The following is a 17,478-nucleotide window of genomic DNA, read 5'->3' on the forward strand; positions in this document are numbered from 1 at the left end:
ACCAAACGCTCAAACAGTATCTGCGATGTTTTGTGGACCAGGGCAGGGAAGAATGGGTCGACTTGCTATGGGTTGCAGAGATCGCCTATAACAACGCCACTCACAGCTCCACACAGTCATCTCCGTTCTATAGCAACTATGGCCAACATCCCAGGTTCTTGCCATTTCTACATCCGTTCAGAGAGGACAGGATTCCCGCCACAGCGGACAGGGTGGCACACATAAAAGACACGTTGATGCGCTCAAGGGCTGTCCTAATAGAGGCCAAGAGAAGATACAAGGCTGCGGCAGACAGGAAGAGAAGGCCCGGGCCACTGTACCGCACTGGAGACTACGTCTGGATATCCACAAGAAACATGAGGTTTCGAAAGAACAGTGTGTTCCATCCCAACTACATGGGCCCCTATCGAATTACCAAGTGTATGGGTCCCGTGAACGTGAAGGTGTGCTTGCCCCAGTCATTGCGGATACACCCTGTCTTTCATGTATCATTGCTCAAACCAGCACCCTCCAAGCCGTCTGGGACACCTAGGCCGGTATGCGTGGAGTCGGAGGTGGAGTATGAAGTGTCGGGCATACGGGCGTCCCAATGGCGCAGGGGGAAGCTGTGGTACCTGGTTGCGTGGAAAGGCTATGGCCCGGAGGAGCAGTCATGGGAACCGGCTGAAGGGGTTCATGCTCCGCGCTTGGTCTCCTTGTTCCATCGGCGTTTTCCTGCCAGCGCTGGACCCGTGGGGAGCCGCTGAGAGGGAGGATGTACTGTCAAGAATTCCTGTCATGCGAGGGGAGGAAAACGGTAACCAGCGAAAACGGACTACATCTCCAAGGATGCTTAGCGGTTGAGAGGTTATGTAAACAGGAGAGCTGTTACATAACTCAAGGAAAACACGCCCTTATGTAAAACAGGAGAGCTGTTACATAACTCAAGGAAAACACGCCCTTATGTAAACAGGAGAGCTGTTACATAACTCAAGGAAAACACGCCCTTATGTAAACAGGAGAGCTGTTACATAACTCAAGGAAAACACGCCCTTATGTAAACAGGAGAGCTGTTACATAACTCAAGGAAAACAACGCCCTATAAAGGGAGGAACCGGGAGGTACAACGCTGTCGGATATTGTGTTTACAACCGACGTACCTGCTTAGTGAAGAGCAGTGTTCCGGAGTGGTGCTCCTGTAAGGCAAGAACGGAGGTAGGTCGAGTCGTTACTCCCTGGGCCGTGTCTTGCCCCATCGTCACCTGTGAAGGACCCGGAAGCTCTACCGGATAACCATTGAGCTTCGCTTTTTGACTCGGCTGAGTCAAAGCGCAGTGGCGCTTTTGCTGGTTGGAGTCGTAACTCCCAGCCCGACCAGAGATACAGGGACTGCCAGCTGTAACGCACACCAGGAGGTGTTTGCCGCGTTACAGACTCGGAAGTCCACAGGATCGATCGAGCGGCTGCTCTCGGTTCAGTCTTCTTTGCTTGTGATTGGGGTATCGGTGACGCATCACCAGGAGGTGACTCCGCGTCCCGGTGCAGTCTGAGGAAGAGGTTGAGCGGCTGCTCCCTTCAGGTAGAGACCCCGGCTGGGTGTTTCACTGAATCCTCGATTCTCCCCAACACTCTTCGTGCCCCTCACAGCCTACCGATTGGCATTGTCGGCCATTTCATTTCTGCCCCCGGGATCGGCGTATATGCAGAGGACGGTTAGGACCATCCGTGCTGTGGGCTGGTAACGTACTTAGCCTGGAGGATTCCAGTGACTATAACCTTTGTTTATTCCTTGTATTATTTTTGCCTTCATTAAAATAACTAAACCTTCACAAGTGGTTGCGTTCTCATTATCGTGTCTGTTAAACGATCCTGAGACGTTCAGGGCGTTACACACCCTTAGGGAGGGACCTAGCAGGTAGTCCAGCCCCTAGAATCCGCTTAAAGGTAGGAGCTGTGTCCTAAGACTTCAGACATCCTGGAATCAACTTGAAATGAAGAAGAAGACGGGAACTTCGACGTTCTGCTGCACAGAAGACTGAAGGAAATCTCCCCTATGGTCAGGGAGTGACCATCTTGCTAACGCAAGCACCATCCAGCAACTCGACATCTGCTTTGCCGCCGCCTCCTGCCGGAGCCCGAGCCCAGAGACCAACAAGAACTGGACCTCCAGACCTCTCACAGCCCGATCCACAGTCCCTGCAAAGAAGGAACCCGTGGAGGCGCCGAGACACGTGGAGCCAGCCATCTTGGGAGACACTCGACAAGCTGCAAGCGCGACAACAGAGGCTCCCTCCAAGTTGCGCTTTGGGTCCTGAGAAGCCCAACATCCGAGCAGCATCTGCAACAAAGGTGAGCCTTCCAGCATCTCCACGATCTGCGTGGGGCCCCTCTGCACTTTGCAACTCGACGCGCCTAACCGGACCCTGGCCCGTTAGCTAGTGGCCATCTTGGCAACCAACTTTGAAAACTATGATGCTGGTCTGGTTGCTCCAGACTGGCCCCTGCTTCCCTCCAAAGGAGCAGCCCCTCTGACCTTGCTGGTCAGAGTTACAAGCTTTCTTCAATTCCTGCAACTCCTGCTTTTGCCAAGGCTTGTTTGCTTCTTTCAAATCGCCGACACCGCCGACAGCGAGAGCCTGCGTGGGACAGCTCGTGAACCGACTGCTGGACGTCGTCAACCTTCAGGGACCACGTGGCTGCAGAGACAAGCTACACCTCTTCACCTGTTTGCACCCGACATCGCCTGGTACCTACCTGGTGCCACGCTGGTCACTGGCTAGTGACTGTGAACACTGTCCCCTCTGCTTACAGGTCTTCTACAACTCCGATCCACCCTTGGATCCACCGCATCTCTTCTGGACCGGCCGCCTGCAGCATCTTTGTCACCAGGCTCCATTGAACAGATAGACGAAACCCGACGCACTTCGAGACCTATGCACCCGCTTCCTGTGGGTGAGGTAAAGCTGGCACTCCGGTGCACAAGTGTAGAGTGACATCTCTAATGTTTAGATCTGAAGTCTTGATTTCGTAGTTCAACCAGAAGACCCTTTTAGCAGTAACTTTTGAACTTTTACGCACCCATTGAAAACCTATGGGAGCCCGTGTGTAACTTTCCTCACTGCACACGCAACCCGTGGACCTCCTGGTCACTAACTGAAGTTAGCTCCTTGTAGGCCCAGCGATTCTAGAGGCCCTAGGCCTTTTCCCTTTCCTGTTCATGGTACTTATACCACTATTTTAGTATATGGTTTGAGTGGCCACCAGGGCCCATCCATATAAAGTGCAACTTCTGTATATTGTAATACTTTCTTGTTTAACGATTTGTGCTCCTGTGCTCATAAAGAGTCTAGGGGATACTTTGAGTAATAAATACATATATATTTTGAATATATATCTGTGTGGTGTCCTTTCATTGGTATAAAGGGGGGTTACATATGGTAAAACAGCGTGCTTAACACGCTTTAACGAGTTTAGCCTCAAAGACTGCTTAGCCTACGCTACCACTAGGGCAGCTAGTCCGAAAAGGTTGACTTACAACCACACCATAAGGGTTGCTTGGCATGGTACAAGGTGGTCACTTTAACTAGTGAACATCATATACCAGGCCAACTTCTCACACTGATATATATTCCAAAATATGCGTACAATTAATTTACAGGTGTTTGCTACAAAAAATAACATCCTACAGTCTTTCCTTTCACACTTTCTGTACCCCAGCAAGATTGTCACATAGTTCACTTAAAAACCTCTCTCACTTTGCAGCCAGAGAAAGAAAAGTAAACACCAATCCCTGTGTTAAAACAATAAGTAGCAATTTGTCAGAAGAGAAAGCCTGACATTTGGCCTCTGTCTTTGAAGCAGAGCAAATGTGATTAGATAAATACAAAATGTAAAGGTTTCTTTATGTATTACTCTTTCATGACCCACCAGAAGTGTGCTGTCAACCCACTTATGGGTTGCAACCCCCAGGTGGGAAACATTGCCATGGCAAGTTAATCCTGCAAAGAACAGAAGAAAGTCCTTTTTAGGTCTTTTTAGGTCTCGCCTGACCCAGCGCATGCGCTGGTCTGGCGAGACTTATTGAGAGGGCTCCAAAAAGTGCTACCAGGCCAGCCTAGAGCTACAGTGCATGTGCGCGGGTGCGCGCGCCGCACTTTACCGCGATTAATTTCACTTTCGCCGCTTTGATGTTTGATCGTGATCGCGATCACTTTCACTTTCGCGGCCGCACGGCCACTTTGCATAGCCAATAGGTCTCGCTTTTGGGACCTTATAAGTATTTAGTTATGCAACTGTTGCATGGCTAAACACTTATAAGGTCCCAAATGCGAGACCTATTGGCTATGCCAATGCTTGTTGGATATGGAAAAGGTTTGGAGCCATCCTTGTGTTTTTTGCGAGCCTGGGGTGGAAGTTTCTCAATGGAAAAACATATTTTCCTACTGGTGCAAATAAAAAGAAAAAAGGTATTTTTTTCACATTCTTGTGTATGTAACAACACCCGTTTAATATGGAAAATCCACTTGAGTAAGCATGGTGGGTCATTATTTCTCCTAAAATCCAGGATTTGCATACATTTCCAGAGCATAGTTACTGTGATTCTGCAAATCCACGTGAATCCCCAATAAGGCATAGATCTGAACAGATCTGACATAAGTCAGCGTGGAGCAGATTTTCGCATTTACGGTGAATCGGAGGTGGCAAAAAGAATAGGCTGAGAGGGGCATATATGTCACACCTAAACCAAGGTATGCTGTGGTTAATTAAGTCCACCTCTGATAGGTTCAGATTTGTTAAGCAAAGGAAATTGCTACCACTGTGTCAATATACATTTTCAAACTGGCTTCCACTTTGAATGTGAATAGGAGGCAATTGCTTTCCACCTCGGAAGAATTGGCAGGCATCAACGCTGTGCTTGCATTCTTTTTTCCTTCCAAATGTTGAGGGAGATTTAATTTCAAGAGACATCCTCTCTCTGGTCAAAACCAATTGTCTATTACAGTTTTGATCTATGCAGGGGGAAAAAAACTTGATATGCTGACTCAGCAGCTGAGAACGCAGACTGCAGAGAGACCCAAAAGCTCAGCAGCTCTGGTTAATTTGGAGGCAAAATGTGAAGAATCAGCAAAAATCAATGCGAGTGCGAGGAAATCAAGGCGGAACGCAGATAATGAAAATTGTGACATTCACGCCAATGTTTGGACACAAGCATCCATAGTGCCTTCGACACGTGCTCTTTTTGAGCATTGCAAATACTGTGGGGCCCTACACGTGAAAGAGGTAGGTGACCAGAGAATTTAACTGATCACTATGTTCAGCTTACAGGTGAGAATTTATTTTCATACAAGTCCATGCAGATACGTCAGCGAAAATTATATTTGAGGTTTAGCAAGTGAGTGAAATTTTAACATACTCACAGACACTGTATAGGGTTATTTTATCTCAGCGCACAGATCTACCATCTTCCTCACAGGTTCTGCTCATTAATTGTTTTTATGCAGTAATTGAACAGCAGTTTGTTATCCTATGCAGGAATGCATGGTTTTTCAATTAAGAAAAATATGTTAATTACTTTGGATTAGTGCTCCATGGTGAGAGCTTTGAAGCGGCTTCATGGTGTGCTAAGTTGTGCTTTTCCATCAATACTAGCTTTGCTCCGCTGTGGAGAAGGATGAAGATGGTTAGGACAGGGACTCCTCTTGCAGTGGTCACAGTTTCCAGATCTGTGTCCTTAAAGCTCAGCATCACACAGAGATTCCACAGGCCCACGTCCTATTGTCTCTTAGGGCATTGAAGAAATTGGAACTGGGACAAAGGTCTCAGATTTCCATTCAGTTAAACCCTAGTCCCCAACTTCTTCACCTGCCCAGTGAATGTCTAGACTAGTGCTACCCCAGGCTGCATCTCTCCACTATACCACATCTGCACTCCCCTGGGCCACAACTAGAATACACTTCTAGTAGGACACGCCTCGTTGCGTATAACAGCCTTCAGAAAACTAAGGGGCAATTTCACAAGAACATGGCGCACCCCTGTGTTTCCCTCGTGCTGGTGCAAAAAAAGCTGCCTAGTGCCAGTGTCATGCACCCTGGTGCCATGTGCAAGGGTGCCTGCACTGCAGGGACAATGGTTTATGTATAGGAGGGGGCACCTTCCTGCACACAATCAATAATGGCGATTTGCTCTTTCTATGAGTGATGCAGAATAATGCAGCACACATGAAAAGGACAAAAAATGGGAATTTCTCCTCATATCGCCATTCTAACGCCTGGTATTCCATGGCATTCGTTTTTGTCACTGCCTCAGCCTTGTAAATCTGGAGCAGAATCAGAAAGTAATGGGTGTTGCAGTGGAATGCCCACAAGAACACCCATTGCACGCCCCTTTGCCTCAGAGGCCTGCGGCAGAAAGGGGCCTATTTAGAAGGTTGCGTTAAGCCTGGCAAAGTGGCTTAGCACCACCTTGTAAATATGGAAAATGGCGCTACGCCACCGAAGCATCAAAAACACGTGACGATCCAGTGGCAAAAGGGGCTTGTATATGTGGCCCTAAATCTCATCCTGTTTGCCAGACCTCCTACGGTGGATAACACCTCTGCATGACTATGTCTACTACAACAGCAGGCTACACCTGTTCCAACACAAGACTACACACTCACTATTCCCCCTCCAAACAACACTTTTTCTAGGTGCAGGAGGATACAAATACCAGTTCCGTGCAATAGTGAGTGGTCATCCTGGAAACATGGTACGGATCTGACGTTCCAGGACACACTGTGCAGTGTGCATTGTGCAATTCATGCAGATATAGCATATTATAATTGACGGATGCCAAGGAAATCCCTGGTGCCTTAATTGTGAATTTGATTTTAAATATGGGAAGGTAAAGCTCACGGGGGTAACTGCTACCTATCGTTCTATTCTGGTAATGCAATAACATATTTTTTATTTTATAATGTTTTCGAATGGTATTAAATCCCACCTTGGTATCCACAGTCTCTTTCATTCTGTGAAATGGAAAGTTAAATAGAAATGCATAAGAGCTATACATTTACGTGGTTTAAAAGTGGAGCGTAGCACCTCAAATAATCTCTTCAATAATAAATCCTGTAAACGCATGTACCCGAAGATGGAGGTTTGCTATTCTTCGGAACCTCTGCACACCCCTCTAAAATATCATTTGTTGTCATCGGAGAAGTAGTGATGGCCAACAACAAAGAAGGGAGTGCGCCATACAAACGGAAATAACATTTTACACTTTTAACATATATAGTTAGCGAAAACCATTTGCCGCATGTTTGGTGCTGCAAAAAACATGCATTCTGCACGAACATGTACACACCGAACTGTAGACTTCATCATTGGTTGCACAGGTATCAAACATAATTTGTGCATAGCCGGATCCATATCAGGTTACAGGTTAATCCCTCACTATGCAAATAAATCCCATTTTAATTTTTGTATGCAAATGTATCTGATGTGACTACCCTGGTAATACATCATGGATCCAGACCTCCCTGACCTGTGCTGACACCTGTGTCCGGATTATTTAAAAAATAATAAAACCGCAAGCAGAAGGAAGGGTGCACATTTCACCCAACCACATTTCATAATCAGCGTGCTTCTTGCTTTAAGAGCCTTCACCCTCCTGCCTACTCCCTATCCTGCCCATCTGTTCCGGGTAGTATGGCAGAATTCTTCTACTAAATATTATAGACACAGTATGTTAGGGCAGTAAAACCTAGGTCTACGAAGGCCAGATCCACACCAGATGTTAAGGACATTAAAATGAGATAAATGTGTATAATATTACATTTAAATGGAACGAATGTACATAGTCATTGGTTATCATTCCAATATGGGGCGGGCCTCCTGCAACCTGATTTAGGCAAACTCGAAACACTGGAATGAGGACACAGATTGGTTCAGAAGAGCAAAATACATCTATATTGTGAGCTACGGAAGACCCAACTGCTAAAGATCAAGGAATCCACAGACCCATGACCGCCAATTCTGGATCACAGACAACTTATATTGTGGATTTTAGGCACGTGGTTTATTCAAAATGGGAAGATCACTTCGAGAGCTAAACCATATTATGTATTGGATACAACTAATAGCAACTATTGTGCTATTTGTCTTTAAACATTTATGTATTATTGATTATGTACATGTTAACAGCTTCGTTCATATTTACACACAAAATAAAAGTGCAAATTTTAATGAAAATAATAAACAAAATGTGATCAACTTATTTCTGATTTAGGGTCTGATTTAGATCTTGGTGGTCCGACAGTCGGCCCGCCGCGGAAGCGGAACTGAGTACTCCACCGAGCCGAAGGTCTTCCGTGCAACGTATTTTAATGTTTACGCGATACAGGCAAGACCGCGGCGGCGGTCTCCTAAATTGTCGAAGATACCGCCGTTGCTAACTTCAAATTAGGGTACCGCCAAACTGTTTTGGATGTTCCCGATTGGTTGGAAGTGTCCTGGTGGCAGAGTACTTACGGATGCGACTGGTGGTGGGGAGACAGGTAGGTAACATTTTATTTTTTACCTAAAACATATATATGTTGTGTCTGTGTACATATGCGTTTGTAGGGTATGTGTAGTGTGCATTACGCGTACATTCTGCCTCACACCCCACCAACGGGGCGGCTACACCAATAATCTGAAGTGTGGGAAAAAAAATATATATATATAAACTTACCTTTCCTGGCAGCTGCCACGATCTTCTGCTCCCGCACCGCGCTGCTCCTCCGCCTCCATCCCGGCACTACAATTCCCATGGGCACTGGCTACCAGACCCCACCCAATACCAGTGCTTCTCACAGCATGAGAGAAGTGCTGCTATTGGGCGGAGCAGGCCGGTTTTGGGCTCCAGCAGGGTCTGGGAGAACTGTGCATCTGAGCACCAGGATATCTCCATGGAACAGCCTAGAGATATCCAAGTGCGCATGTCGGTTTTGCTGACCGTGGATGGCTGGCCAAACTGACATGCACACTTTACCAGCACTCCCCCCACATGCTGTTGAAGCTGCAGCCTGGCCTCGTACCCCGCCCTTGTCTCGGCGGACTGGAAGGAAAAATAAAATTACAATAAAATAGTTTTATTGTCATTTTATTTTTCTTCTGACATTTGCAATTCAGTAATGGGGCAATGCTCCTCCGCCATAGAGGAGTAGGTGCCCCCGCCCACCAACATACATACACCATGCAATATATACCTGCATTTACCACGGACAAAACGGGGTGCCGGTCTGTCGCGGTCAAGGTGCAGCAGGATGGGGGGACCTGGACAAAGGAGAAGAGGACAAAACCGCATCCTGTACCCTGAAAAAAGTGAGTTTTCACCCCTTTTCTTCCCAACTCGAAGTGGATGGGATTCCCATTGGAATTACCACAGAAATTGCCCACATCCAAATACCGACGGCAGGAATCCTGGCTGGATTCCCTCCGACTGTAGCCCATCCCACTCTCAGGGCAGGAAATGAAGTCCTGGCAGAGTCGGCAGGACCTCGGTGGTCTTCTATTACATTGAAATCCAGCATCGCAATCGAGCGGGCGAACCACCAGGTAGGTAGGCAGAAAAACCACCAAAAAAGTCAATTCCATTACTGTTCCGCCAACTTCTAAATCAGGCCCTTATTGTGGCAATTGTTCACAGGACTGAGACATCACATTCATTGACTACCTTACAGATACTTTTCTTTCTTCTAATTTATATGCGGATGAAATTGATTAAAAATAACTTCACTTATAATGGGCAGAAGAAAAAATGATTTCCCATATGATAATATCCCCGCACACATTGTTGCACGCACATACACAACATCACATCATATACATTCGCACACATGCAAACAGATATGCACACTGATGTGCTACATTTTTGATCCAACAAGCAATAATAATTTGTAAAAATTGATAAATAGGTACAAGGGCACAATGTTTTTCTTGTGAGCTCGCTAGCGAATATGTGTGTTTCTGACTACAAAGGCTGCCTATTCTTGATTCCACCTCCTGCTTGTGTTTTCCACTCCTACTCCACTGTCAACTTAACTCACTATTGCAAGTTCATTTTATTCTGTGTTTTCTTCCTTTGATATCGCTTCACTATATATTTCCTCCTATTTTCTCAGTGTTCAGCCTCTCTATTTTGAAATGTAAATCCTGGACTCCAAAAACGATTGCTGGTGGCCACCACAGGCAATGACTGGCATAAATAAAGCAATGGCGATACCTAATTTTCAATCCCCCACCTCTTGGACATTACTCTACGTACCAAAACGTTGCTTTTTTGCCATCCGTCCATGAATATAGACTCTGGCATTCTGTTGAGTTCTCAGGCTCTTCCTCCCGCCTGCGAAGACCCAGCCAGAAGTCTCCATCAGACGCGGAGAGCCCAGAGATAAGTTTTTCGATCAGTTTTTGCTCTGCTTCCGATTCAATACTGACTAAATGTCCACCATCCCGCCTGCAGGTCTGCTGGGCTTCCTCGAAGTTCACTCTCCGGGAAGCGTCGTGAAAGTAGACAATTTTGTAGCATGGCCGCTGAGTCCCAAGTCTGCACACTGTCTGTCCTGAAAGAAAGGAGACGGCAAGCTGTGGCAAGTGTGATCGTTGATGGTTACATTACAGATGATTCCCTGTCATAGTCTACCAATCAAAAGTCCTTACCAGAAGATATAATTGATTCAGGGTTAGAAAGGACTCAAGAAGGAGCTTTAAAATGCTTCATGTCAACTGCTTTGAGCTAGTAGCATTGATTAATTCAAATATTCAGCCAATCAGTTTTTTTTTCAGTGAAACGCCCTAAAAGGGACAGTTATAGCCAAGCGTGGCTCCTTGTGCCCAAGGACTTAAGATGCACTACACAGCTGAGGCCAACAAGGCTGTAAGCCTTCTGGGGTTGCTCTTGCTTTAGAAGGTGCAACGTCATTTAGCCAAAATGTGCCTGAACCCACATAAAGCCAATCACATAAAAATTACAGCGATGTCAAAAGTACAACACTGTCCCTCAATGGATACAAAGACCATTTTTAAGATCCTCTGTACTGTCCACTAAGCCTATTGGGAAAAGGCCCAAAATACTTACACTTGTTAGCCCCTCCTCCCCAATGCTCCAACCTGGAATCTCATTTAAATTAATGCCACCTCATCACCCACTGATCCTTCAATGGCTGAAACATAGAGGCAGATGCTTGGGGGTGCAGGGCCCAGCTGTTTAACTTCTTGAACTCACACCTGGAAGCCAAAGCAAACAACGTGAAGTTCAGAAAACAATTGAAATGGAGCCTCTCAAAGCCGCCCATGTCTGATCTTTGCTTAGGGTAGAAGTTGTGACTGTAGAACCTTGGGCAAGGTTTCACCTCATCAATTGGACTGTAAGGTCCATGAGAACAAACAAGAAAAGGCTCTCTCCTGGACTTTCAGCAGTCTGTTGGGACCAAAGGGGACATAAACACTCTACAAGATGGCGAAGTAAATAAATAGGGTGACCAAACTCCCCTCCTCACCTTTACCTCATGTTCCAATCTTAGACTTTCCTTTTACAATCTCTTGTGCTCTATTGTTTTAGTATAATTAGTTATCTTGAATTAAGGCATGGTGGCAAATGCCAAGATGCATGGTTTTTTCTAATGAAAACCTAGTACATGGTCTCTAGGCCCGTTATCATAATCATTTGCTAACCAGAGATGTGCAATGTGCACATCGAGCAGTTTGTGAATGGTAAGGTAATGTAATTTGAGGTACGACTTATGAATTAATAGGTCGAATCGCAAATTATTTATTTACAGGTGGCTGCAAAATGACCTGCCTATTAATTACTAATTGGGCAGATTACACATTAGAAGGCTTGTGAATGGCGGCCAATGCACACCTCTGTCTCTGCATTTGTTTTATGAAATGGGAAACATTGGGGCATATTTACAGGGACTTAATACCACCAAAACCTTACTTTTAGTGATGGTCTGGTGGCGTTAACTTCTTCGCCTTGTTTACGAGGTGGTGTTAAGTCACTTTTTGCCAACTCAGACAAGGGCTTTTGTACGTTAAGAAAAACCCTTTTGTGGTTGCTAATCCTTAGATTTTGTGTTATGTATATTGGTCCCTTAGTACACTAATAAATCAGAAACAGACACTGTGGTTTAAAAAGTATCATCTTCTAATGGAGATCAAAAGATAATAGCACATAGCAGCAGTTCTGCCGCAGATGCAGTGGGCCAGATTCTATAAAATAACCTGTAAATCCGCATCCCTGGAATCACATTCATGCATGTGTGCAGATTCACGACTTTTGGTGATTGGCAATATTTTCCAGAACTAGTTCTGAAAAGCTACTCCACTTATATTCTTCGACACAAACTTCAGAAAAAGGTTTCTGAATTCCTGGTATTGCCTGTGCATCTTTATTTCCACCTTCATACTGTCCTTCCACCTTCCATTCTCGTCCCTCTTCTAAAACAACCTACATTTGATCCAGCTAAGCCTGAAAACTTGCTTCCGCTCTTTTCTAAAGTAGCGGAAAAAATGTCGATGGCAGGAGACTGGCATATATCTCCGCATTGGTGTTGCAGTATGTCAGGGTAGTCAGCCAATCCTGTGGTTTGGGGGCCGTCTTTCTGCCCCAGTGAATGGCCACTTCCCTCTTTGCCATCAGTAGCCCAAGGGAGGCCAACTTCCTATCTTTCTTGGGAATCTGGACTGTATAACCCAAGAGGGCAATTTCGGGGAGGGGAAGTCTAAAGATCTTTTGTATGAGACTCAATCTGGTTTCTGTCCCCAACACAGCATGGAATCCGCATTGTTGTTAGCTTCGGAGCCTCTTAGACTCATTGGTGATGAGGGCAACACCACAGCTTTGATTATGCTGGACCTAAGAGCAGCATTTGATACCATATCCCATGGCCTTTTGCTTATACGGCTGTGGATGTACGGTATCGATGATACTGCTTTGAGATGGCTTGCTTCCTTCCTTCAGAACCGTACCTTCCAGGTAGGGCAACAGCCTTCTCATCCAAGGTTTTTCCACTGCTGCAGACTGTATCACAGGGCTCAGCAATGAGCCCAATGTTGTTTAGTCTTTATATGCTCCCCTAGATGATGTGATTGAGCGTTATGGCTTTAAAATCGTGTCATACGCCGATGACACACAGCTTATTATTACTCTGACTCAGGATGAGTGTTTTTCAGCTGCTTGTTTTAGATCCTGCCCGGTCGGATTGGCTATATGGATGGGTCAGAGCTGTCTCAAACTAAACACTGAGCAAACCGAGGTTCTGGTTCTGGGGAAACAAGCATCTATCTGGTCCACAGCATGGTGGCCAGATGTGCTATGACCTGTCCTGATTCCAAAACAGAAAGTTAAGAATCTCGGCATCTGGTTTGACAGCAATCTTATCTTTGACAATCAGATAACTAGCCTTGCCAGTACCTGTTTTGGCATCCTGAAAATACTGCAGAAGATTCTAGGTCTTCTCCCCGAAGCCGCCAGGAAAACAGTGGTCCAGGCCTTGATCACATCATGACTGGACTACTGCAATGTACTGTACTTAGGTACTACCACAGGAAGATTAAGGGAGCTTCAAAGGGTGCAGAATTCTGCTGCACGCCTGCTACTAAATAACCCCAAACACTCCTCCATGCGTCAAGCACTTGTCAAGCTTTACTGGCTTTCGATGAGGAAGAGAGTGCCTTTTAAAGCTTTCTGCTTCTTCCACAAACTTTTGAATGATAAACCCTGCTATCTGCACTCTCTGGCTAAGGCCGATCACCCTTCCAGAAGTCTTTGATCTTCTGGAGCGGTGCTCACGATAGTTCTGAGAGGGGAAAAAGCATGAATGGGAGGTCGTTCTTTCAGTGTACTGGCCCCTAAACTATGGAATACTCTCCCTCTTGACCTGAGATTGGAATGCTCAGAACCAGCCTTCCAGAAGAAGCTAAAGACGTGGCTTTTCATGCCTCGTAGGTTACATCTCTCGTTTTAGTTCAGGCCTTCGTGGTGTATGAGCCCTCAGAGCGGGGACACTCTGAATGGCGTAACCAGGCGCTCTATAAGATTTTAGCAAAACATAACAATTGTAGGTGTTAGATAATTTTGTATGCTAAAATGGCAACACCTTTGTGCAGAAGCACATGTTTTTTGTCATTGTTTTACTCAGATCGTTTTTTTCCCCTCTGTAGTAAGTCCTTCTCCTACATGCTCCCTAATTTGGGGGCCTTCATTTCCCACCACGGAATGAAGTTTATAACTGCGTGTGGCAGGAATAATTCTTGAACATTTCTAGAGTGGGAAGAGATCTGAGAGGAGTTTGAGAATACCCAGAAAGAGAACAGACAAACCCCACCAGTGAATGACCACTCCCCACCCCTTGAGTCAGATGTACTTAAGCACGGTATCACCCCATGGTTAGGTAATGTTGCTTAAATAAGAGGATTACAAGTACTTCTCTGTGCACAGGGTCTATGCTGCGCAGTCAGTCTGTACGTTGTTGTGCTATGCTTTGCATAACTCTGTGGCAAGAAAATAAGTGTTATGCACACACATTCGCTCTCTCTCTGTCTCTCTCTCTTCCCCCACGACCATGGCACCCGAAGCAGGATTGTACATTTTTATCCCAGTAGCCATGGGTGAATTATGCCCATGGCTACTGGGAACCAATTGCCGGATGCCTTACGAAAGGAACCAGGTTTGCTCCACTTTCGGAAGTTGCTGAAAACTCTGTTGTTCAGAGACACATTCTAATTCCTCCGTCACCAGGACTGTCCATACTGGGTCGAACGTAAATCTCCTTCTGTCAGCGCTAAGAGACCTGCTGGTATATACGCGCTATATAAATTCACATACAAATACAAATACAAATTATATGGCAGTGAAGGACAGCAGTAACAAATACAGGTAGTAGAAGTTTCACAGTGTAAATAATATACACTAGAATAGTATACATGTATTTAGACTTGATGCAGTTTGGGGGTGCACTGAAGAAAGGGTTTCATTTTTACAGAAAGTCACTTGCACTTAACATGCTAACCAGATGAGAAAAACAAAAGTGATGGGTGAAATACTTGACCTAGTCTCAGCCAGTGGTAATTACCCTGGGTCATATTACTGTTCACTGTCGTTTTTGCATACTTCATTCTTACATAAAATGGCCACCTTATGCAATTCAGAGTTGGTCTTGCTGCAATAGGAACATTCCTGCCTAAATGACCAGGGCCGGACTGGGAACCAAAACCAGCCCTGGCAAAGTGCTCGGCTAGCCCCCCCCCCCCTCTCCCCCCGGTGTTGGGGGTGCCGCCGAGCTCTTTGCCAGGGACGGTTTTCAGCCGATTTTGTTACAGGGCTGATTTTGCAGCTATGCTGCAAAAAACACCCCTGTAACAAAAACGGCTCCCAGGGGCCCTAAACCGGCCCCCACCCGTGTGGCGCACCGGGGGATTGGCCGGTGCCCGCTACGGCCAGTCTGGCCCTGTAAATGACCAGGCCACATCCCAGATCAATTTGAGCCTTGTTGGACTTCATCAGTGAGGCACAGCTAGAGTCCTACTGTGCAGATAGTATGGGTTGCCCGTCTGGGCATACCCATCATATTTAGGACGTCTCACTGAGAAAAACACAAAGGTGATTGGTGGAATGCTTGAATTAATCTCAGCCACTGGTAATTTCGCTGTGCCACATTGAAATCCATCGCTTTTGGTTCACTGTGCCTCTACAGAAATGAATCAAGCCTGTGCAAATCAAGTTTGTTTGTGCTCCAGTAGGAACAGCCCAATCAAACTGCCAAGCAATATTGACTCTGTGGATGTATTAACACTAATACAAATTGGTATACTAATTTATAATGTTAACAACGGGCCAGACATTGAAAGCATTTTTATGATGGCAAAGACATTGATTCAGAGTTTGCAACACAAAATGATTTTAGTAATGTACCAATCCAATTTTTTGCAAACGCACACTGATTCAGTATTTGGAAGGGCTGTGTTAAAGGGCGTCTTTTCTATATACTGAATTGTTATTTGTCAATATTTTGCAACTGTCAACTGGTCATAAAACATTGAAAAGTTCCTGACTTACAAGTTGGGGTGGTAAATGATTTGCAATTTAGAATGGGTTCTTAAACCCCTTCTGAAAGAAAACAGAGGTTTGGTGGAGAGTAGGCAGTGGTCCGTGGGACCACTGCCAACTCTTAAACACCTTTTAAAAGAAGTATAATTTTTAAAGCTTAGTTTCCTTCAAGGAAAATGGGCTGCATTTGAAAAAAGTGCCCCCTATTTAAAGGTGATCACAGGTATGGTGGTCTGCTGGGGTGGAGATCACCATCCTTGTGGTGGCCACTTATCAAAGTGAGTGGCAATTTGTAAACTACCTGTTCATATTCATGGGGCACGCTGGATTATAACCCACTCCAAATCTGAATTTACAAACCAACCTTTTAGTATATAGGTTGGACTACAAAATTCTATACTGCCCACAAATTATGACCAGTTTTTTTAACCCAGTATTAAGTACATGAGGACCTTAATTCTATAGCACAGTCTTGTATACTGCAGAGAGAAGAAGCCACTTACCTGCACCAAGGAACACATCCGCTGATATAGTGAAAGCAACAGGGAAGACAATAAGAGAAAAAACAATTATTTTGGGAGAAAATCTTTTATCCCTTTCGCTACCAATAGGCATTATTACTTGCAAAGTGCGGCTTCTTACACATCTGTATCGGTGTTCTCAAAGGAAGTCGGACTTGCTTAAGGGAGTCTACTATTTGCCACACATTAAAGAGTAGGTATTGGGGAAAAGATGCCTATTTTGTCCGGTATAAGAGGGCTCCTTTGGTCAAATAAAACTTTTGATTTTTTGTTAATTTCAGTAGATTTTTTTTAATACCGGTCCGTCTTTTTTCCTTCATATTATATCAGGGCTTTTCCCTCATTTTCTAACTGCCATGGATGAGGTGGATACATTTGAAGTTCCTGGCAATCTTCAAGGTGTCTCCGCTGATTCTGTCCTTATCTAAGCTACTTTCGAGCTTGAACGCCCCACTTCCTAGTCAGTGTATAAGCAGAGCAAGAGGTAAGGCAGGCGGTGCTCACCCTGCCATCCTGAATAGTTTTACACTCATGCAAGTGTTGGGTCAATGAGAGGCGCAGGGTCCTCCTTGATGATAGGACCATGTTCTATTGGGATTCTCCATTCAATGAGGAACAGTCAACTGAAATGTAGTGCCCGGCTTTCTATTTATTCCATGGACATGGCTCCAATGGACTCTAGCTATTGTAGGGTGGTGTTTGAAGCCCCTGGATGGCTGCTGGTCCCTCTGTCACTTTTTCAGCTTCCAAGGTTAATTGCAGCAGGCACAGAAGGCTTCGAGAGAGAATTGGGGGGTGGGGGGGGTGAGGAACCGAAAGACAGATTAGAGAGGGAGAAGAGAGCGAGGAAAGAAAGACAATGAATGGAAAGAGAGAGATTGCATGAGGAGATGAAGGAAGCAGGGCT

The 17,478-nt window shown here is 45.4% G+C and overlaps 1 protein-coding gene across 3 annotated transcripts in view; it reads right to left on the reverse strand.

Annotated features, from left to right (window-relative positions):
* LAYN (layilin) overlaps positions 1-17,478 on the reverse strand; it is an 88,379-nt gene that overhangs the window by 32,399 nt on the left and 38,502 nt on the right. For 2 of the 3 annotated variants that reach the window (XM_085645808.1, XM_085645807.1), the window contains exons 2-3: positions 16,554-16,574; positions 10,264-10,561 (exon numbers count right to left, since the gene is read on the reverse strand). In XM_085645808.1, coding sequence (XP_085501934.1) covers positions 10,264-10,561; positions 16,554-16,574 — 319 coding nt within the window. The remainder of the gene's footprint in view (positions 1-10,263; positions 10,562-16,553; positions 16,575-17,478) is intronic. The other variant, XM_085645809.1, reaches the window with a different exon arrangement.

This window comes from Triturus cristatus, chromosome 3_1 (assembly GCF_964204655.1).
Source record: "Triturus cristatus chromosome 3_1, aTriCri1.1, whole genome shotgun sequence".
NCBI classification, from domain to species: domain Eukaryota; kingdom Metazoa; phylum Chordata; class Amphibia; order Caudata; family Salamandridae; genus Triturus; species Triturus cristatus.